The 16095-nt window shown below is 51.4% G+C and overlaps 2 protein-coding genes across 3 annotated transcripts in view; both read right to left on the minus strand.

Annotated features, from left to right (window-relative positions):
- The window catches only part of LOC118771465 (chromodomain-helicase-DNA-binding protein 8-like), an 11484-nt gene extending 8602 nt beyond the window's left edge, over nucleotides 1-2882 (minus strand). The window contains exons 1-2 of the mRNA XM_036519474.1: nucleotides 2815-2882; nucleotides 1-1034 (exon numbers count right to left, since the gene is read on the minus strand). The exon at nucleotides 1-1034 is cut by the window's left edge and continues 386 nt beyond it. Of these exons, the coding sequence (XP_036375367.1) occupies nucleotides 1-523 (523 nt within the window). The 5' untranslated portion in view covers nucleotides 524-1034; nucleotides 2815-2882. The remainder of the gene's footprint in view (nucleotides 1035-2814) is intronic.
- A 1679-nt stretch (nucleotides 2883-4561) lies between these two features.
- LOC118771089 (ER membrane protein complex subunit 4) lies at nucleotides 4562-15935 on the minus strand. 2 transcript variants are annotated; one of them, XM_036518968.1, is made up of 6 exons: nucleotides 15869-15935; nucleotides 7409-7561; nucleotides 7165-7279; nucleotides 6497-6650; nucleotides 5502-5662; nucleotides 4562-4749 (listed from the first exon to the last, which is right to left on the minus strand). In XM_036518968.1, exons 2-6 carry the CDS (start codon nucleotides 7510-7512, stop codon nucleotides 4714-4716), a joined length of 570 nt encoding a protein of 189 aa, XP_036374861.1. In that variant the 5' UTR covers nucleotides 7513-7561; nucleotides 15869-15935; the 3' UTR covers nucleotides 4562-4713. The 2 variants fall into 2 exon arrangements, with proteins under 2 accessions (XP_036374861.1, XP_036374862.1); XM_036518969.1 differs by having other exon boundaries at nucleotides 15889-15908.
- Nucleotides 15936-16095: the final 160 nt, after the last annotated feature.

Consider the following 16095-nt stretch of genomic DNA (forward strand, 5'->3'; position numbering starts at 1 on the left):
CCTGCGCAGGCGGCGTTGCATTTAAAACCGCCCCCCCGGAAACGATGGACATGCCAGGCCTCAGCGGGGTTCCGGTCAGCACTCTGGCGATGGTAACCTTCCCGGTCGGGGAGCCGGTGACCCCGCCCGCAGCCACGCCCTGCAGCACCTGCCCCTGGGGGCCCTTCAGGATAACGATTTTGGGGGCGGCCTGTCCGGCGGTCACCTGCTGCGGCGTGGCGGTGGAGACGGGCACAGCCAGGGGTGACCCCAGCAGCACCGTGGCGGCCCCACTGCTGCTGCCCACTGGGACAGCCGTCTGCGCAACCGACTGCGCGGACACCGGCACGGCGGGGGCCAGCGCCACCTGGGCAGGCTGCTGGACGGGGGCCGGGGCGGGGATGGGCGGGGTGTCCACCTGGCCCAGGGCCAGCTTCAGCGCCTCCTCCACAGGGTCAGAGGAGCCCTGTGTGAAGGCTTCCGGCAGGCTGTCCAGGCTGAAGAGCGGTGTGTCATCCAGCAGGTCCATGATGGGGTCCGCCATCGTGCTCAATCTCTCCTTCAGTCACCCCCCAAAAAAACGAGAAACAAGCCCTCCGCTACTTTGGAGTGTCCCGATGGGCCACGCCTCTTCCTTCCTCTCCTCCAATGAGAGAAGGGATCACAGAATACAATGGAGCAAAAAAAAAGCCGAAGAGTAACAAAGCGCTTCAGCTTATCAGTCAGTGATGCAAGCAAATAATCAGGCAGTTTAATCAGATCAATTCAGCCTGCTTTCATTCCTGCTCTGAGCCCTGCAGTGGCTCTCCCACACTCCTCATTTCCTGTCCTTAACTCCCCACCTTTCCTCTGGTGCTCTCAGAGTTGGAAGAGAGAGAGAGAAAGAGGTGTGTGACAACTGGCTCGCAGCCCCTGTTCTTCCTCCCCCTCCTCTTCCTCCTCGTGACTCCCAGCGTCTCTCCTCTTTCCTGGTTCTCAGGATCTGATATTTTTCTCTTTAGGTGAGATGAAAGAGGAGTTGTCCATGGGTGAAATCATTCACAGACAGATTTTTCCTGAAAGTGAGAGTGGGAGACTATCAGGACATTGCACACACATTTATTTATTTGTATACAAATTACTGTGTAACATACAGTGCACACACAATGCACTGATAGAGGGTTCATACAGTATATACACACTGACACTACAGCACACTAACACTGCACTGAGAGAGAGGGTTAATACAGTATATACACACTGACACTACAGCACACTAACACTGCACTGAGAGAGAGGGTTAATACAGTATATACACACTGACACTACAGCACACTAACACTGCACTGAGAGAGAGGGTTAATACAGTATATACACACTGACACTGCAGCACACTAACACTGCACTGAGAGAGAGGGTTAATACAGTACATACACACTGACACTACAGCACACTAACACTGCACTGAGAGAGAGGGTTAATACAGTATATACACACTGACACTACAGCACACTAACACTGCACTGAGAGAGAGGGTTAATACAGTATATACACACTGACACTACAGCACACTAACACTGCACTGAGAGAGAGGGTTAATACAGTACATACACACTGACACTACAGCACACTAACACTGCACTGAGAGAGAGGGTTAATACAGTACATACACACTGACACTACAGCACACTAACACTGCACTGAGAGAGAGGATTAATACATTACATACACACTGACACTACAGCACACTAACACTGCACTGAGAGAGAGGGTTAATACAGTATATACACACTGACACTACAGCACACTAACACTGCACTGAGAGAGAGGGTTAATACAGTATATACCCACTGACACTAAAGCACACTAACACTGCACTGAGAGAGAGGGTTCATACAGTATATACACACTGACACTACAGCACACTAACACTGCACTGAGAGAGAGGGTTAATACAGTATATACACACTGACACTACAGCACACTAACACTGCACTGAGAGAGAGGGTTCATACAGTATATACACACTGACACTACGGTACACTAACACTGCACTGGCTCCTCTAAGATCAGATCAGTCGGTGGTCTCCAGCTTCATGCGAACTGACGCTACCTGCCTGCAGGTGTGTACTGAATTCAGTAGCTCGCTATATAAACAGCGCGGTAGACAGAAGAGCTAACACTTACCCGGCAAGTTAACTTAGCGAGAAAGACAGCTACCTGCCGAGCGCTACTTCAATGGAACGCTCTGCTGGTTGCTACTTTAGCATTACCAAACTATTCTATTAAGAAAGCTCACTGGCTACCCAAGCACACAGGTCTGACACCACTGCTAGCTCGCTATTAGCCAGGAAAGAAAAACCGCAAACATTTTCCTCAATTAAACTTAATATTTCTTAAAGCTGGTTTTCAGGTGCGCTCGGAACGCCAGCCGGACTCATCAGTTCGCTGGCTAGGCTAACATTAGCCGGGACTAGCGATGGGTGCAAACCAGCAAACCCGACAGCAGGCTATCCTACCAAGCTAACCTCGCCAGGTACCTATCCACGGAGCCGCAGAGCGGCGTCTGAGTAAGAGCCGTGGCTGGGAGCCGCGATCGCACGCAGCGGCTCCGTTAGCCTGAAGCAGTTAGCATCTCCATCATCCTGCCTGCATCGGTATCGCTCTGCCTCTCTCTCAGACCCCACAACAAACCGCACAAACCGAGCAGCGTGCTACAATAAGCACAGCCTCGCTGCTAAGGCCGCGAAGCGCTTTCCATTCAACTGCGTCCATTTTCCACCTCAGTACGGGCCTAAAACGCTGCCACCCGGCGCCCCGACCCTCTCCGTGATTAATTCGGGGCGCTAAATTTACCTTTGCTTCGACACACATGGCTTTCTGCGTCTCACAACACTGTGCGGGTACAGGAAACGGCCAGCGCGGAGCAGGAACTAACTTCCCTGCCAACGCGGGCGTCCAAAGTGTCCTTCACGGGGCCCCATCCGCCGCGCTGCCATTGGCCCGCCGCTGCCGAGGCCGCAGGAATCCCGCGCCGCCATTGGCTGGCGGTGACGTCAGTCTGCGCCGCGAGCGGAAGCGCAGGGCGCGCGGGGGTAGTTCGGTTGAGCGGCAGCGCGCGGCCTAGCTGCGAGCACGGGCCGTTTCACAGCCTGCGAGTCGCGTGCCCACCGCACGCGCGCCGCACGCGCCTGCCGGACCCAAAACAAACGCCGCGCGTGCACCGCCGCCGACCGTGACGTGAATGAAATGGTAAAAAAGTAAACAGAAATTCCACCCTTCCCCTGTTATACTGCGAAAAGCATAACGCACATGCCCACGGAGACGAGCCAGGGCAATTTATCACCACAAACCACCGTGACGCGCAGCGGAGAGTGAAGGGAGAGTGCACTGTGATGTGTTAGCATGCTAGCTCGAAAGGTATCCTCTGGGAATTTGAGAAAGTGCCGTGTGATCAACGCTGATGTAATTATTATGATTAGAAACTATTTCAAGACAAGCAAAATTAGTGGGTAGGTTTTGATTATAGGGACAGATGTAGATGACCACAAGTTTGAACATTTACATACAAAATGTGCTGTGGAAATGTCAAGTTTACCGTTGCATTTACACAATTTACTACATATTTTTAGAGAACTGTTTGACATTTTCACAATGCTCACCATTTAAAATTTGACTTCTGATGGAACATATCCAATTCAAACGTACCCCTGATTTGTCTTGTGCAGTTGCATTCAGAAGACAGCTCTGCAACTGAAACATTACAGACTGATGCTCTTGACAAACCTTGTGCTAAAAACAAATGAGACAGCCCCAAACCTTCACAGCTTTGTCCCTTTTCATCTGTCTCTCAGGGCCCTTGCCCCCTCACCTGTCCCCTCTCTCAGGGGGACAGTGGAAGCACGGGTATCTGGTATTAACTCAGGCAGGCGGCTTTGCTCCAAGCTATGGACAACCTAGGACCTGAAGAGCTTAAACTGCCTTCGCTCTCCTAACCTCCCCCCCCCAGGCTGTCTTGACATCACTGAACCTGAACACTGAACACCAGGCAAGGGTTTTGAGTGACATTCCTCAGACCCCGCACACCTGCAGCGTGGCAATGGTCTGAGCACCAGGCCTCCCTCTCGTCCTTCTGCGCCTCCGGCTTCCACACAGCCAGCGCTGCGGGATCCCAGCATCCCTTGGGCAGGAGTTCCAGCAGGGAGCTCCACACACCCACACTGAGCTCCACACACCCACACACTGAGCTCCACACACCCACACTGAGCTCTAACGTAGGCAAACACACAACTCTCGAACTGAGCCAAGCTGCGTCCGAGCTGAGCTCAGCCTCCGTGAATGCGCTCTCCTGCCCCGCAGTGTGGGAACGCCACTAAACACCACCATCGGGGGGAAAGTCACTGAACCCGGTCATTCTGTCTGCTCAGCCCTGTCATAAATCACATGATCTCTGTAAGATGAAGGTGACGACATCACCGACGGTGAAATGAAGGTCTCTGAGTGAGCAAGCCTGGAGCGCCACACACCAGGGGGATTATGGGTACAGAATGCACGGCACCTTTAGCAAAGGTAACAAAGGTGTGACAGAGCATTAGAGGCAGGGCAAACACCGGATAAAAGATAACTTTATTTAGAAAGAGAAAGAGAGAGTTTTCAGCTAAAGTCCGTTTCAGTCCAACATGGCAGGAGAGCAGCGTGTGCTGGCGGAAGGGGGAGAGGGGGCGGAGCCACATGGCGTGATGTCACTCCTCTGCCTCACAGGATCATCCCTCCGCCCATGATTTCCACCCTCTGAGAAAGAGAGAGAGGGAGAGACATTGAGAGAAAAGAGAGTTACAGTAACATCAATTCTATTCACATACGCATCAGAGAAACTGTTTCCTGATATTTTTCATTTTCTGCTCCTTTTCGCCTTTTTCTTTTATCATCGTTTTTATTATTTGTATATTATTATTTGTACATTACAAATCTACAAACAAACCATTAACTGAGCACAAAATGAATGGTCTCCACTGACCACCTTGATCATCAGACCTCAGTCCACCTACATATGAAAATCAAATGACCTAAAGCACCCAGATCAGGTTAGGGTTAAGGGTTAGGGTTAGGACTTCCAAGAGGAATGGACAAAAATCCCCCCTCAGAAGTTCCAGCACCTTATAAATCTCTACAGGATGTATCATGGCAGTGTAATCCTCACCAGAAGAGGATTTATAAAATACTAAATTCAGCCTGTGAATAAATGTGACCCTTATGTTCTCTGGAATAAAATGTATTATTTGTGAAGATAAAAGTGTACCAAAAAGTGTTAACAGAAAAAAAAATCTACCGTACATTTTTTATATCCCGTTTTTTGTTCCTATTCAGCCAGGAGTGTAAATAACAATGAAGGGAACTGTTCTAGAAGGACCTGGAAACACCCGATACTCATCACGCTAATAAAGTCGCCATGAATCTCGGACAGAGCGATTATAAACATTCACTCAGCGGAAAGAGGCAGCAGAAGAAACGGAGTAAGTGCTAATGAAGGTGTGGGTGTTCACCTGAGCAGGTTCAATGAAGGCCAGCCAATCAGAGGAGTGTGTGGGTAGCAGCCCCATTGATTGGCACTTGTAGATAGCCAATGCTGAGCCCAGGAGGTTGCCGATGAGATAGACCAGCCCTTGAAGCCACTGCTGACTGGAGCTCTCCAGCAGTTTAAAGGCTGAAAGAGAGAAACGGGATGGGTAGGTTCTCTGCATGCGGTACAGCGTGTTTCACAACTACCTCACTACTTTGCTGTCACAGGTACTCATACTGAAAGCACCCGCTGAGTTTTAACAGCTACAGACAGGGATTAACGGGAAAACCTTGTGGTTTTGCAATGCTGTCCACGGCTCAGCCTGACTCACTTTTACTCTCTGTGAGTGGGAGGGGGGAGAGACCTGAGCCCTTCAGGGGCTTTGGAATCACCCCTGTGCTGCAGAATGCCTTGCGTTTCAATAGGATTACAAAACAGCTAATTAATGTGAAATCTCTGTACTGTCATCCTTCAAGTGAAACTCAAGATTAGCGAGTGTTCATACAGGGCATTAGATTACCAGTCATCTGTGACTCAGTGTTTAAATGGTCAACAGTGTCCTCTACTGGTCAAATGTGCACACTCCTTGTGTAATTATCTGTATTTGACTGGTGCCAAAGTGAGTCTCCAAGTCATCAGATCTTATGAATACCAAAATACAATGGGGAAGAAACAAACATGCATGGATGAAGACTGAAGTCAGAGAAAACAGAGAGAGAGAGAGCATTAAAAACTGTGTCACTCATAAGTAGAACAGGAATCTCAACATGACCACATCATTGAACACCCTGAGAGCACAAAAAGTGCGCTGGTACGTGGTGTGCTGCAGTGTGTAAGTGCTGTGCTGCAGTGCGTAAGCGTGTACACGCTTTGCTGCAGTGCGTAAGCCTGTGCACGTTGTGCTGCAGTGTGTAAGCGTGTAAATGCTGCGCTGTAGTGTGTAAGTATGTAGTAAGTGTGTGTTGCAGGGACACTCACTGGCAGACATGGACATCAGGGCCTGGATGGGCCTCCAGGCCATCATACACACCATCATGATGGGGAAGATGGAGATGGTGTTCCCAGACATGTACATGATGAACAGATTCATGGGGATCTGCTTCAGTGGGCCCAGCGCTACGTCCCAGCACCTCTGAGAGAGAGAAAGAGAGAGAGAGAGAGGATGAGGGAGGGAGAGAGAGAGAGAGAGAGGGGAGAGTGGGGCAAGAGAGAGAGAGAGAGGATGAGGGAGAGAGAGAGAGAGAGAGAGAGAGAGAGAGAGGATGAGGGAGAGAGAGAGAGAGAGAGCAAGGGAGAGTTTAGGCAGTCAGTTTAGATTCTTTAATTCAGACAGAGAGGGAGATGAAACAGTGACACGCTGGACCCTCGACAGAGCGCACAGCGCAGAATCGCCAGCACAGATGAAACAGTGACACACTGGACCCTCGACAGAGCGCACAGCGCAAAATCGCCAGCACAGATGAAACAGTGACACACTGGACCCTCGACAGAGCGCACAGCGCAGAATCGCCAGCACAGATGAAACAGTGACACACTGGACCCTCGACAGAGCGCACAGCGCAAAATCGCCAGCACAGATGAAACAGTGACACACTGGACCCTCGACAGAGCGCACAGCGCAAAATCGCCAGCACAGTCCGTCTCACCTTCTCCACCAGGTTCCTGTCCGTCTCCTGCACGCTGGTGTCTGGGACGGGCTTGTCCGAATATCCCACAGGGTACAGACCGTCGCCCTGGTTACTCTGTCTGTCCCCCCGGCTCCTGCAGCACAGGTAAGGACAGGAGTCACTCATCTGCAATGTCACAGCTGCCCACACAGGCCAGCAGCCTGCACACTGCTCCCTACTCACAGTCTGTTGAAATCGGGCTTCGACCCGGGCCGGCCCCTACCTGGAACCGCCTAAGCTCAGCTCCAGAGCCCACTTCATCCTCCTGGCCCCTGCCCCTCCTCGCGTGGACAGCGCTCCGGCGCCTTGTCCCCCGGGAGACGCCATGGTAACCACAAGCACAGCCAATCGCAGCCAAGCAACACGCTGCAAGTACCTGCCAGATGGAGAACGTTGTAGAAAGAAAACTAGGTGTCAGACATCATTATGCTACTGTAAAGGAGGGCGGCCCCTTTAACTGAGGGCGGCCCCTTCCCTGTCCATGCAAAGCCATACGGACGATCAGCCAATCGGAGCACAGCAAGACGAAAGGGGAGAAAACAAGTTAGAGCAGGACACCAAATGGCGATCGTGAGAAGCCATTAAGTTACCTTTGCGTAGTTAGTAAAGTGTTACACCTTTTCCTGTGTGCGTTCATGACTTTAAAGTAAGTAAATTTGCTTACTTAGTTCTCTGTTACCGTGTGCTGTAAGCTTGTGTCTTTGTTACCCATGTTACTTCTCACTTACTACCGAGTACAGCGGGGATAGCCCCCCGAAGTTGTTTTCAGTTAGCGTAATTGTTTAGATGTTGTTGCGCTTAGAGTAATATTTTCAGACATCCACCATAATCAGTAATGTTGAGAAATTAATATTATAACGCGTAGAGACGATTAACACGCATAAACTCTACTCTACGTGAACGTAAATATGTCCCGGTGCGTAGTATGCAAGCTTACGCTGTGTGACTGTATCGCGCCCGTCTTGTATAGAAGTATGTCAGTTATGCCATTTCTGATTGAACGATTGTACATATCATAACCCTGTGTAGTTTGCTGTGTTGCTTGCCCAGCGTTATGTGTCTGTATAGTGATAAAGTTATAATTGTATAATGCTGTATAACTAATATTATGTATATCTGCCTTTTGTTCAGACCACACACACATACCCTCAAATACCTCCAAACCTGCAAAGTGATCAAGACTATGCCAATACCCATTAAACGAGTTTAAAGGATCAGATGTGCCCTGTTTCCCTGTGTTCTGACCGACACTCCGTGGCGACGGCCAACCCCCACCCTTGAACCAGTACACACCCTCCACCACAAAATTGGTCCTTCGAGCCGGATTGGGCCGTTACCATGGCAACCCCAGGGCACAGCTCCTTTAGCTCTCCACCTGCATCCTGCCAGCGCCCGCGCAGAGCAACCCAAAGGCCGGTGTACCTTGATGACTACCTCGTTAACTACGCCGGTACGCCAGCCATGCGGTCAGTTCGGTGCAGAGAACCTGCAATAGGTACATCCACCCCCTTCAGTCCCAAACCCCCACAAGGGGCAGCAGGTTCACCTGACGACCTCATGCAGCAGATAGTGGAGATCACAAGACAGCAGAGTGAGACTGCTAGACGCCAGACAGAACTCTTGGAGCGTGTCCTGCTACAAAGTACCCCAAGGGCATCCACTCAGTCCTCCAGAGCATCATCACGCCATCAGACACCTCGGGCCCAGATCCTGAAATCAGAGGAGAGGGAACAGCCGAAACCTGATGTAAGTCCACGTGGTGCCTCCTCAAACCTTCCTCCCTGGCAGCAGTCCCCTAAGCTTCCAACCTCACTCATTGAAGAGCTGTCTCAGGAACTGAGGAAGACCCACCTGAGTGGCCCGCATCTCCTGTCGCCACCTCCTCTGAGCAGAGATCCTACCCTCTCCGACCATCGCTATGCATCGCCATGCTGCACCCCATTGTCGGAGAGAATCCAACAACATGGTGAAGCCCATTTCCTGATGCGGCCATTGCCTCCAACCCCTGTGCCGAAGCAGAGCCCACTAGAGCCATCTCCCTTCCAGCCTTCAGTGGCCCCAGAGCCCCACAGTCAGTCTACGTCCGCACCTAGGTCAGTGCCACCACACCAAGCATCTCCCGCTGCACCCGCAGCTCCTGTTCCAGTCGGTGGCAGTCACTGGCCACCAGATCCAGTAGCCTTCTCCCAGCCTCATGTTAACACCCTACCCTATCCATCCGCCCACTTTCCACCTTACTGGTTTCCAATGGTAGAGGGACCCACCTTTCCTGACTTCACTGAAGAAGAAAGGGCACAATATGTGGAGCTCCGAATGGCTCTGAGTAATCTTCTCCATCCCAGCCTGTCAGAGAGGTACAAGTACTCTCTCCTTCTCAAGCACGTGAAGGTTCCTAACGCCCACAGACTTGTCCTGGCACATGCAGAGTCATCCATGCCCTACACCAACGCCTTGCGAGCACTAGACAGAAGGTATGGACGACCCTATCAGTTCGTGCTTAAAGAAATAGAGACCCTTGAGAACCTACCACCCATCCGTGCTGGAGATGAACGAGCCTTTGACGAGTTTTCTCTTCGTGTGCAAGCTATAGTGGGAATGCTCAAAGCCCTGAAAGATGACGGCGTTGAAGAACTCCACAGTGGCTCCAATGTGAAGCGCCTGCTGAACAGGTTACCTCGCCCTCAGCAGCAGCAATTTCGTAGACAGCACCTTAAGAATAACCCTGACAAGGCGAAGTTTTCCCTCCTTGAGTTCGCTGATTGGCTGCAGCTGGAAGCCAACTGCATGGAGTTTGACCCAACTGACAAGGCCTCTGCAGAGAAAGGGCAGTCAAAGGAGCAGAAGGCTGCACCTCGGGGTCAGAAGAAACCCACCTCCATACTGCATGGAGCAGAGCAGCGGAACACTGCAGAGCAACCAGACAAGACTGCAGTGGTTCCGCCTAAAGCACCCACCAAATCCAAGGTCTTCTGTCCATACTGCCAGTCTACTACTCATTACCTAAGCCAGTGCACGGCATTTGGAGCGCTCACCAAGGACCAGGCTGGCAGCTGGATAAAGGATAACAAGCGTTGTTGGAGATGTGCTCGGTCTCACCTGGCCAAGGATTGTGACCTCAAGAAGCCCTGCCGTCTCTGTCAGGGAAAGCACCTTTCTGTCCTTCATGACATCAATCAACGGAGTAGTGATGCCACCAAGCAAAGTAGCAGTCTCTATAACTCCACCGTAGAGACTCTTTACCTGGACCAGCCCCGCTGTGGCGGCAGAGTGTTCCTGAAGGTCGTTAAGGTCATCCTCTACCACCAGCGGAAGTCACTGGAAACTTTCGCCATCCTTGACGATGGCTCAGAACGCACGATTCTGCTGGCCACGGCTGCACAACACCTCAGCCTTGGAGGAAGCCCAGAACAGCTGCAGCTACGGACAGTGCACCAAGACATCAGGACACTGCATGGTACGTCTGTGACCTTTGACATCTCCACCGCTAGCAACCCACAGAGGAAATTCAAGATCCGCAGAGCCTTCACAGCAGATCAGCTTGGCTTAGCAGAGTACGACTACCCAGTAAGTGCCTTAAAGGAAAGATACATGCACCTCAGAGGAATACCCATACCCCCTCTCTCCAAGGCACAGCCCCTACTCCTCATAGGCGCAGATCACCCAGAGCTTGTCACTCCAGTGGAGCCAGTGCGTCTGGGCCCGCCAGGGGGCCCAGCAGCAATCAGAACCCGCCTCGGCTGGACCCTGCAAGGCCCATCTAAACACCTACAGGAGCGGCTCCCAACATCCCAGTGTCTGTTCACATCCATCTGCTCTCCATCCACTGACCTACATCATCAGGTTGAAAGGTTATGGCAGCTGGACGTCTTGCCCTACCGAAGTGAGAAGCTGGTGACCAGGTCACGACAGGATCAAGAGGCTCTCAAGATGCTGGAAACACAGACCATCCGTGTGAATGTGGACGGAGTACACCGTTACGCCACCCCACTTCTACGAATCAAGGACATGCCGGCATTGCACGCACCTAAGGAGGCAGTGATGTGTCACCTCCGTAGCACAGAACGTCGATTGGCTAGAGACCCACAGCTGGCTGCCAAATACAGAGAAGAGATCCGGAACCTGGAGAAAGCTGGCTACGCCATCCAAATACCACCCCAGGAGGTTGAGCTGTCCGGAGAGTCATGGTACCTTCCCCACCACATTGTGTCCCACAATGGAAAGCACAGAGTAGTATTCAACTGCTCTTACACCTACAATGGACAGAATCTCAACAAGCTGTTGCTACCTGGACCTACACTGGGACCTTCTCTCCTGGGAGTACTGATCCGCTTTCGTGAACATCGAGTGGCCATCAGTGGAGACATAAAGGGGATGTTTCACCAGGTCCGCCTGCTCCCCAAAGATAAGCCCCTCCTACGATTCTTGTGGAGGGATCTGAAGCCAGAGGCACAACCGGCCGTGTACGAATGGCAAGTCCTTCCATTCGGTACGACATGCAGCCCGTGTTGTGCGACATTTGCACTGCAGCAACATATCTTCACCCACTGCCAACCAGGTGACAAGACTCAACAGTCAGTTGAACGGTGTTTTTATGTGGATAACTGCCTGCAAAGCACTCCCTCCACTGACGAAGCACGTGAGCTGGTCAATGAGCTGAGGTCCCTGCTGGCCACAGGTGGATTTGAGATAAGACAGTGGGCCAGCAATGAAACCTCGGTTGTAAGCCACCTACCAAAGGAAGCTAGATCTGAGAGCACTGAGCTGTGGATCTCCCAAACCCAGACAGACCCACAAGAGATGACCTTGGGTTTAAGCTGGCACTGCCTGCCTGACACCCTCCATTACCGCCATCGACCCTCCCCCTACCAAGAGGTGACAATGCGGAATATATATCGCGTTTTAGCGAGCCAGTATGATCCCCTGGGATACATACTCCCCTTCACCACCAGGGCCAAAGTTTTGGTGCGACAGCTATGGGTGAAAGAAAGAGAATGGGATGACCCACTTCTCCCCTCTGACCTCCTACAAGCTTGGAAGACATGGGAAGCGGAACTGCAGCACCTACCCTTGATCACCCTATCCAGGTGCTTTGTGTCTGCTGACCTGGATGTGCCAGAAGTCAGAAGAGAATTGCACATCTTTTGTGATGCGTCAGAGGCAGCTTACGGATCGGTAGCATACCTCCGTACTGAACATCAAGGAGAGGTACAGCTAGCATTTGTCCTTGCTAGATCCAGGGTGGCGCCGAAGCGCCTTCAGTCAATGCCCAGGCTGGAACTCAGTGCCGCACTCACCGGGGCACAGCTGGCCAAGCTGCTTCACAGCGAGCTCTCCCTGGAGATTAATAACACAATCCTATGGACGGACTCAACAACCGTTCTTGCCTGGCTGCAGTCCGAATCGTGCAGGTTCAAGGTGTTTGTGGGAACGAGAGTCGCAGAGATTCAAGAGCTCACAGACGGCCACACCTGGCGCTATGTGGATTCAGCCAGCAACCCTGCGGACGACGTCACCCGCGGCAAGACTCTTATGGATTTAGCGCAGCCAAACCGATGGAGTCAAGGGCCTCAGTTTCTTCACTTACCGCCTGAGTCGTGGCCTCAATACCCGGCTACTGAACTGACAGTTGATCCAACTGAGCTTCGCACCGTTAAGTTCTGCGGTCTCATCTCGGCAGCATCTGACCCGTCACTACCAGATGCCAATCAGTATTCAACCTTTGAAGACCTTGTGGAGGCAACTTGCAGGTCCCAACATGGGGCGGCAGGCCAGACAGGCAACCCAGGAGCAGCAGACTACCAGAAAGCTGAAGCAGCACTGATTCGGCAGGCCCAGAGGGACAGCTTCCCAGAAGAGTTTCAGGCCCTCAAAGCTGGTAAGCGTATCCCCTCCTCCAGCCGTGTCCTCACATTGTCCCCAGAGTTTGATGTCAACACTGAGGTCATCCGTGTGGGTGGGAGACTGCGTCATGCTGTAGACATCAGCCATGACACCTTACATCCCATAGTTCTAGATCCCAAACACCCTGTCACCCGTCTCCTCATAAAGCAGTATGACAGCAAACTGTGCCATCCTGGCCCGGAAAGAGTCTTTGCAGAAGTGCGAAGAACCTACTGGATTCTCAGAGGAAGAGAAGCCATCCGACAGCACCAGCGTTCCTGTGTCGAGTGCCAGAAGTGGAGAGCTACACCCAAGATCCCAAAGATGGCCGACCTCCCTCCAGCCCGCCTTCGCCTCTTAAAGCCAGCCTTCTACTCCACTGGAGTGGATTGCTTCGGACCCTTCATGGTAAAGCGGGGGAGATCCAGTGAGAAGAGGTGGGGTGTAATCTTTAAGTGCATGACCACACGTTGTGTTCACCTGGACCTACTCTATAGTATGGATACAGACGCCTTCCTTATGGCACTCCGACGATTTGTGGCCCGCCGTGGAACCCCGTTTGAACTTCTCTGTGACCAGGGAACCAACCTTCGAGGGGGCGACAAAGAGCTGCAGGATGCCTTCAATGCCATGAGTCCAGGTCTCCAAACACTACTGGCCAAGCAGAAGATCAAGTTCCAGTACAACCCCCCTAACGCACCACATTTCGGAGGTATGTGGGAGCGTGAGATTCGCTCTGTCAAGGCCGCTCTCCACACCATAGTAGGAGCTCAGACGCTGACTGAAGAAGTCCTCAGGACGCTCCTGACCGAAGTTGAGGCCATCCTGAACGCAAAGCCCCTCGGATACGTCTCCTCCGATGTAGCTGATCCTGACCCTGTGACCCCTAACTACTTGCTGATGGGGCGGCCTGATGCTTCTCTGCCACAGGTTGTTTTCCCAGAGTCAGAGCTACTAAGCCGACGGAGATGGCGTCACACTCAGGTACTGGCAGATCAATTCTGGAGCTACTTCATTAAGAATTACTTACCCTCTCTACAGCGACGACAGAAATGGACCAATGACACTGATGACCTCACTCCTGGGACCGTCGTGATGATCATGGACCACCAGCTCCCTAGAGCACTCTGGCCTGTTGGGCGGGTGGAGACCACCTTTCCTGGAGCAGATGGCCATGTTCGTTCAGTGGACATTCAGGTCAAAGGCAAACGCTACCACCGCCCCGTAGCTCGGCTCATCAAGCTCCCTGCCATCCCTGACGATGACAACCAACGGGCACCTCCTACCCAGATCACACCATCTACAGGAAGTACATTCACACAGTGAATGTAGGGGCGGCTGTAAAGGAGGGCGGCCCCTTTAACTGAGGGCGGCCCCTTCCCTGTCCATGCAAAGCCATACGGACGATCAGCCAATCGGAGCACAGCAAGACGAAAGGGGAGAAAACAAGTTAGAGCAGGACACCAAATGGCGATCGTGAGAAGCCATTAAGTTACCTTTGCGTAGTTAGTAAAGTGTTACACCTTTTCCTGTGTGCGTTCATGACTTTAAAGTAAGTAAATTTGCTTACTTAGTTCTCTGTTACCGTGTGCTGTAAGCTTGTGTCTTTGTTACCCATGTTACTTCTCACTTACTACCGAGTACAGCGGGGATAGCCCCCCGAAGTTGTTTTCAGTTAGCGTAATTGTTTAGATGTTGTTGCGCTTAGAGTAATATTTTCAGACATCCACCATAATCAGTAATGTTGAGAAATTAATATTATAACGCGTAGAGACGATTAACACGCATAAACTCTACTCTACGTGAACGTAAATATGTCCCGGTGCGTAGTATGCAAGCTTACGCTGTGTGACTGTATCGCGCCCGTCTTGTATAGAAGTATGTCAGTTATGCCATTTCTGATTGAACGATTGTACATATCATAACCCTGTGTAGTTTGCTGTGTTGCTTGCCCAGCGTTATGTGTCTGTATAGTGATAAAGTTATAATTGTATAATGCTGTATAACTAATATTATGTATATCTGCCTTTTGTTCAGACCACACACACATACCCTCAAATACCTCCAAACCTGCAAAGTGATCAAGACTATGCCAATACCCATTAAACGAGTTTAAAGGATCAGATGTGCCCTGTTTCCCTGTGTTCTGACCGACACTCCGTGGCGACGGCCAACCCCCACCCTTGAACCAGTACACACCCTCCACCACAGCTACACTAATATCTCTCAAAGGTAATTTTTTATCTTCAATTCTGTGTTCAGATTTCTCTGGCTAGGAAAATTTGTACCTAAAATAAATCCACTGTGTTTCCAACTGCATCAGAATATTTCACACTAAATTGCGTGTTAAAACACAGATTAAGTAAATTCACCAAATCTTCGCCCGTAAGCACCTGCCAGAGATAACGGCATCCTACTATACTACCAATCAGCAAAACGATGAGCCAGCGAGGAAGCTCGATGCTACACAGCACAACTTAGAAATCAAACCAGCAAACAAGCCAGACTCTAGATAGTATAGCTACAGATCGCAAGATCGCTAAATGTCCTGGGATACAGAATGAGAAAAATGGAGCAGTATCCTATCTGTCACCATCCTCTTCACTTGCTGTTGTAGAAACGCTCCACCAGGCGACATCCTGCGCAAAATGGCTCGCTAGCGCCGCTAACGCTGGGAAGCTACGCGCTACATTCGCCTCGCTGACGAAAACCTCTCCGCTTATAACGGAAAAGGGCTCCTTAATGGAATTTAATAACCCTGAATTATAAAATTAACGCAACTCGTGGTGTGTTTCTTGCAAACCTGGGTATCGACGCACTCGCCTCTGCTGCGGCTGCTTCGGCCTCAGGTGATGACGCAGGGCCGGTGACGTGCGTCGCGCTCACTCTGCGTCACACTCGGGGCGTGGAGAGGGACGCGCTGCGTGCGACCTGCGTCGTGTGTGCGCGTTTATGTACGCTGCGTCGTGTGTGCGCGTTTATGTACGCGTTTATGTGCGGGTGGATGTGGCTGTTTTTACTTTATATGTA

Source organism: Megalops cyprinoides, chromosome 24, assembly GCF_013368585.1.
Source record: "Megalops cyprinoides isolate fMegCyp1 chromosome 24, fMegCyp1.pri, whole genome shotgun sequence".
Classification (NCBI taxonomy): domain Eukaryota; kingdom Metazoa; phylum Chordata; class Actinopteri; order Elopiformes; family Megalopidae; genus Megalops; species Megalops cyprinoides.

Excerpts from the sequence above, each read along its gene's own strand:
- LOC118771089 (XM_036518968.1), bottom strand. The coding sequence starts at position 7,512 with ATGGCGTCTCCCGGGGGACAAGGCGCCGGAGCGCTGTCCACGCGAGGA. Across the intron at positions 5,663-6,496 it reads CCTGATGTCCATGTCTGCCA|CCTTTAAACTGCTGGAGAGC; the intron begins GTGAGTGTCCCT and ends TCTCTCTTTCAG. Across the intron at positions 4,750-5,501 it reads CCTTCATTGAACCTGCTCAG|AGGGTGGAAATCATGGGCGG; the intron begins GTGAACACCCAC and ends TCTCTTTCTCAG.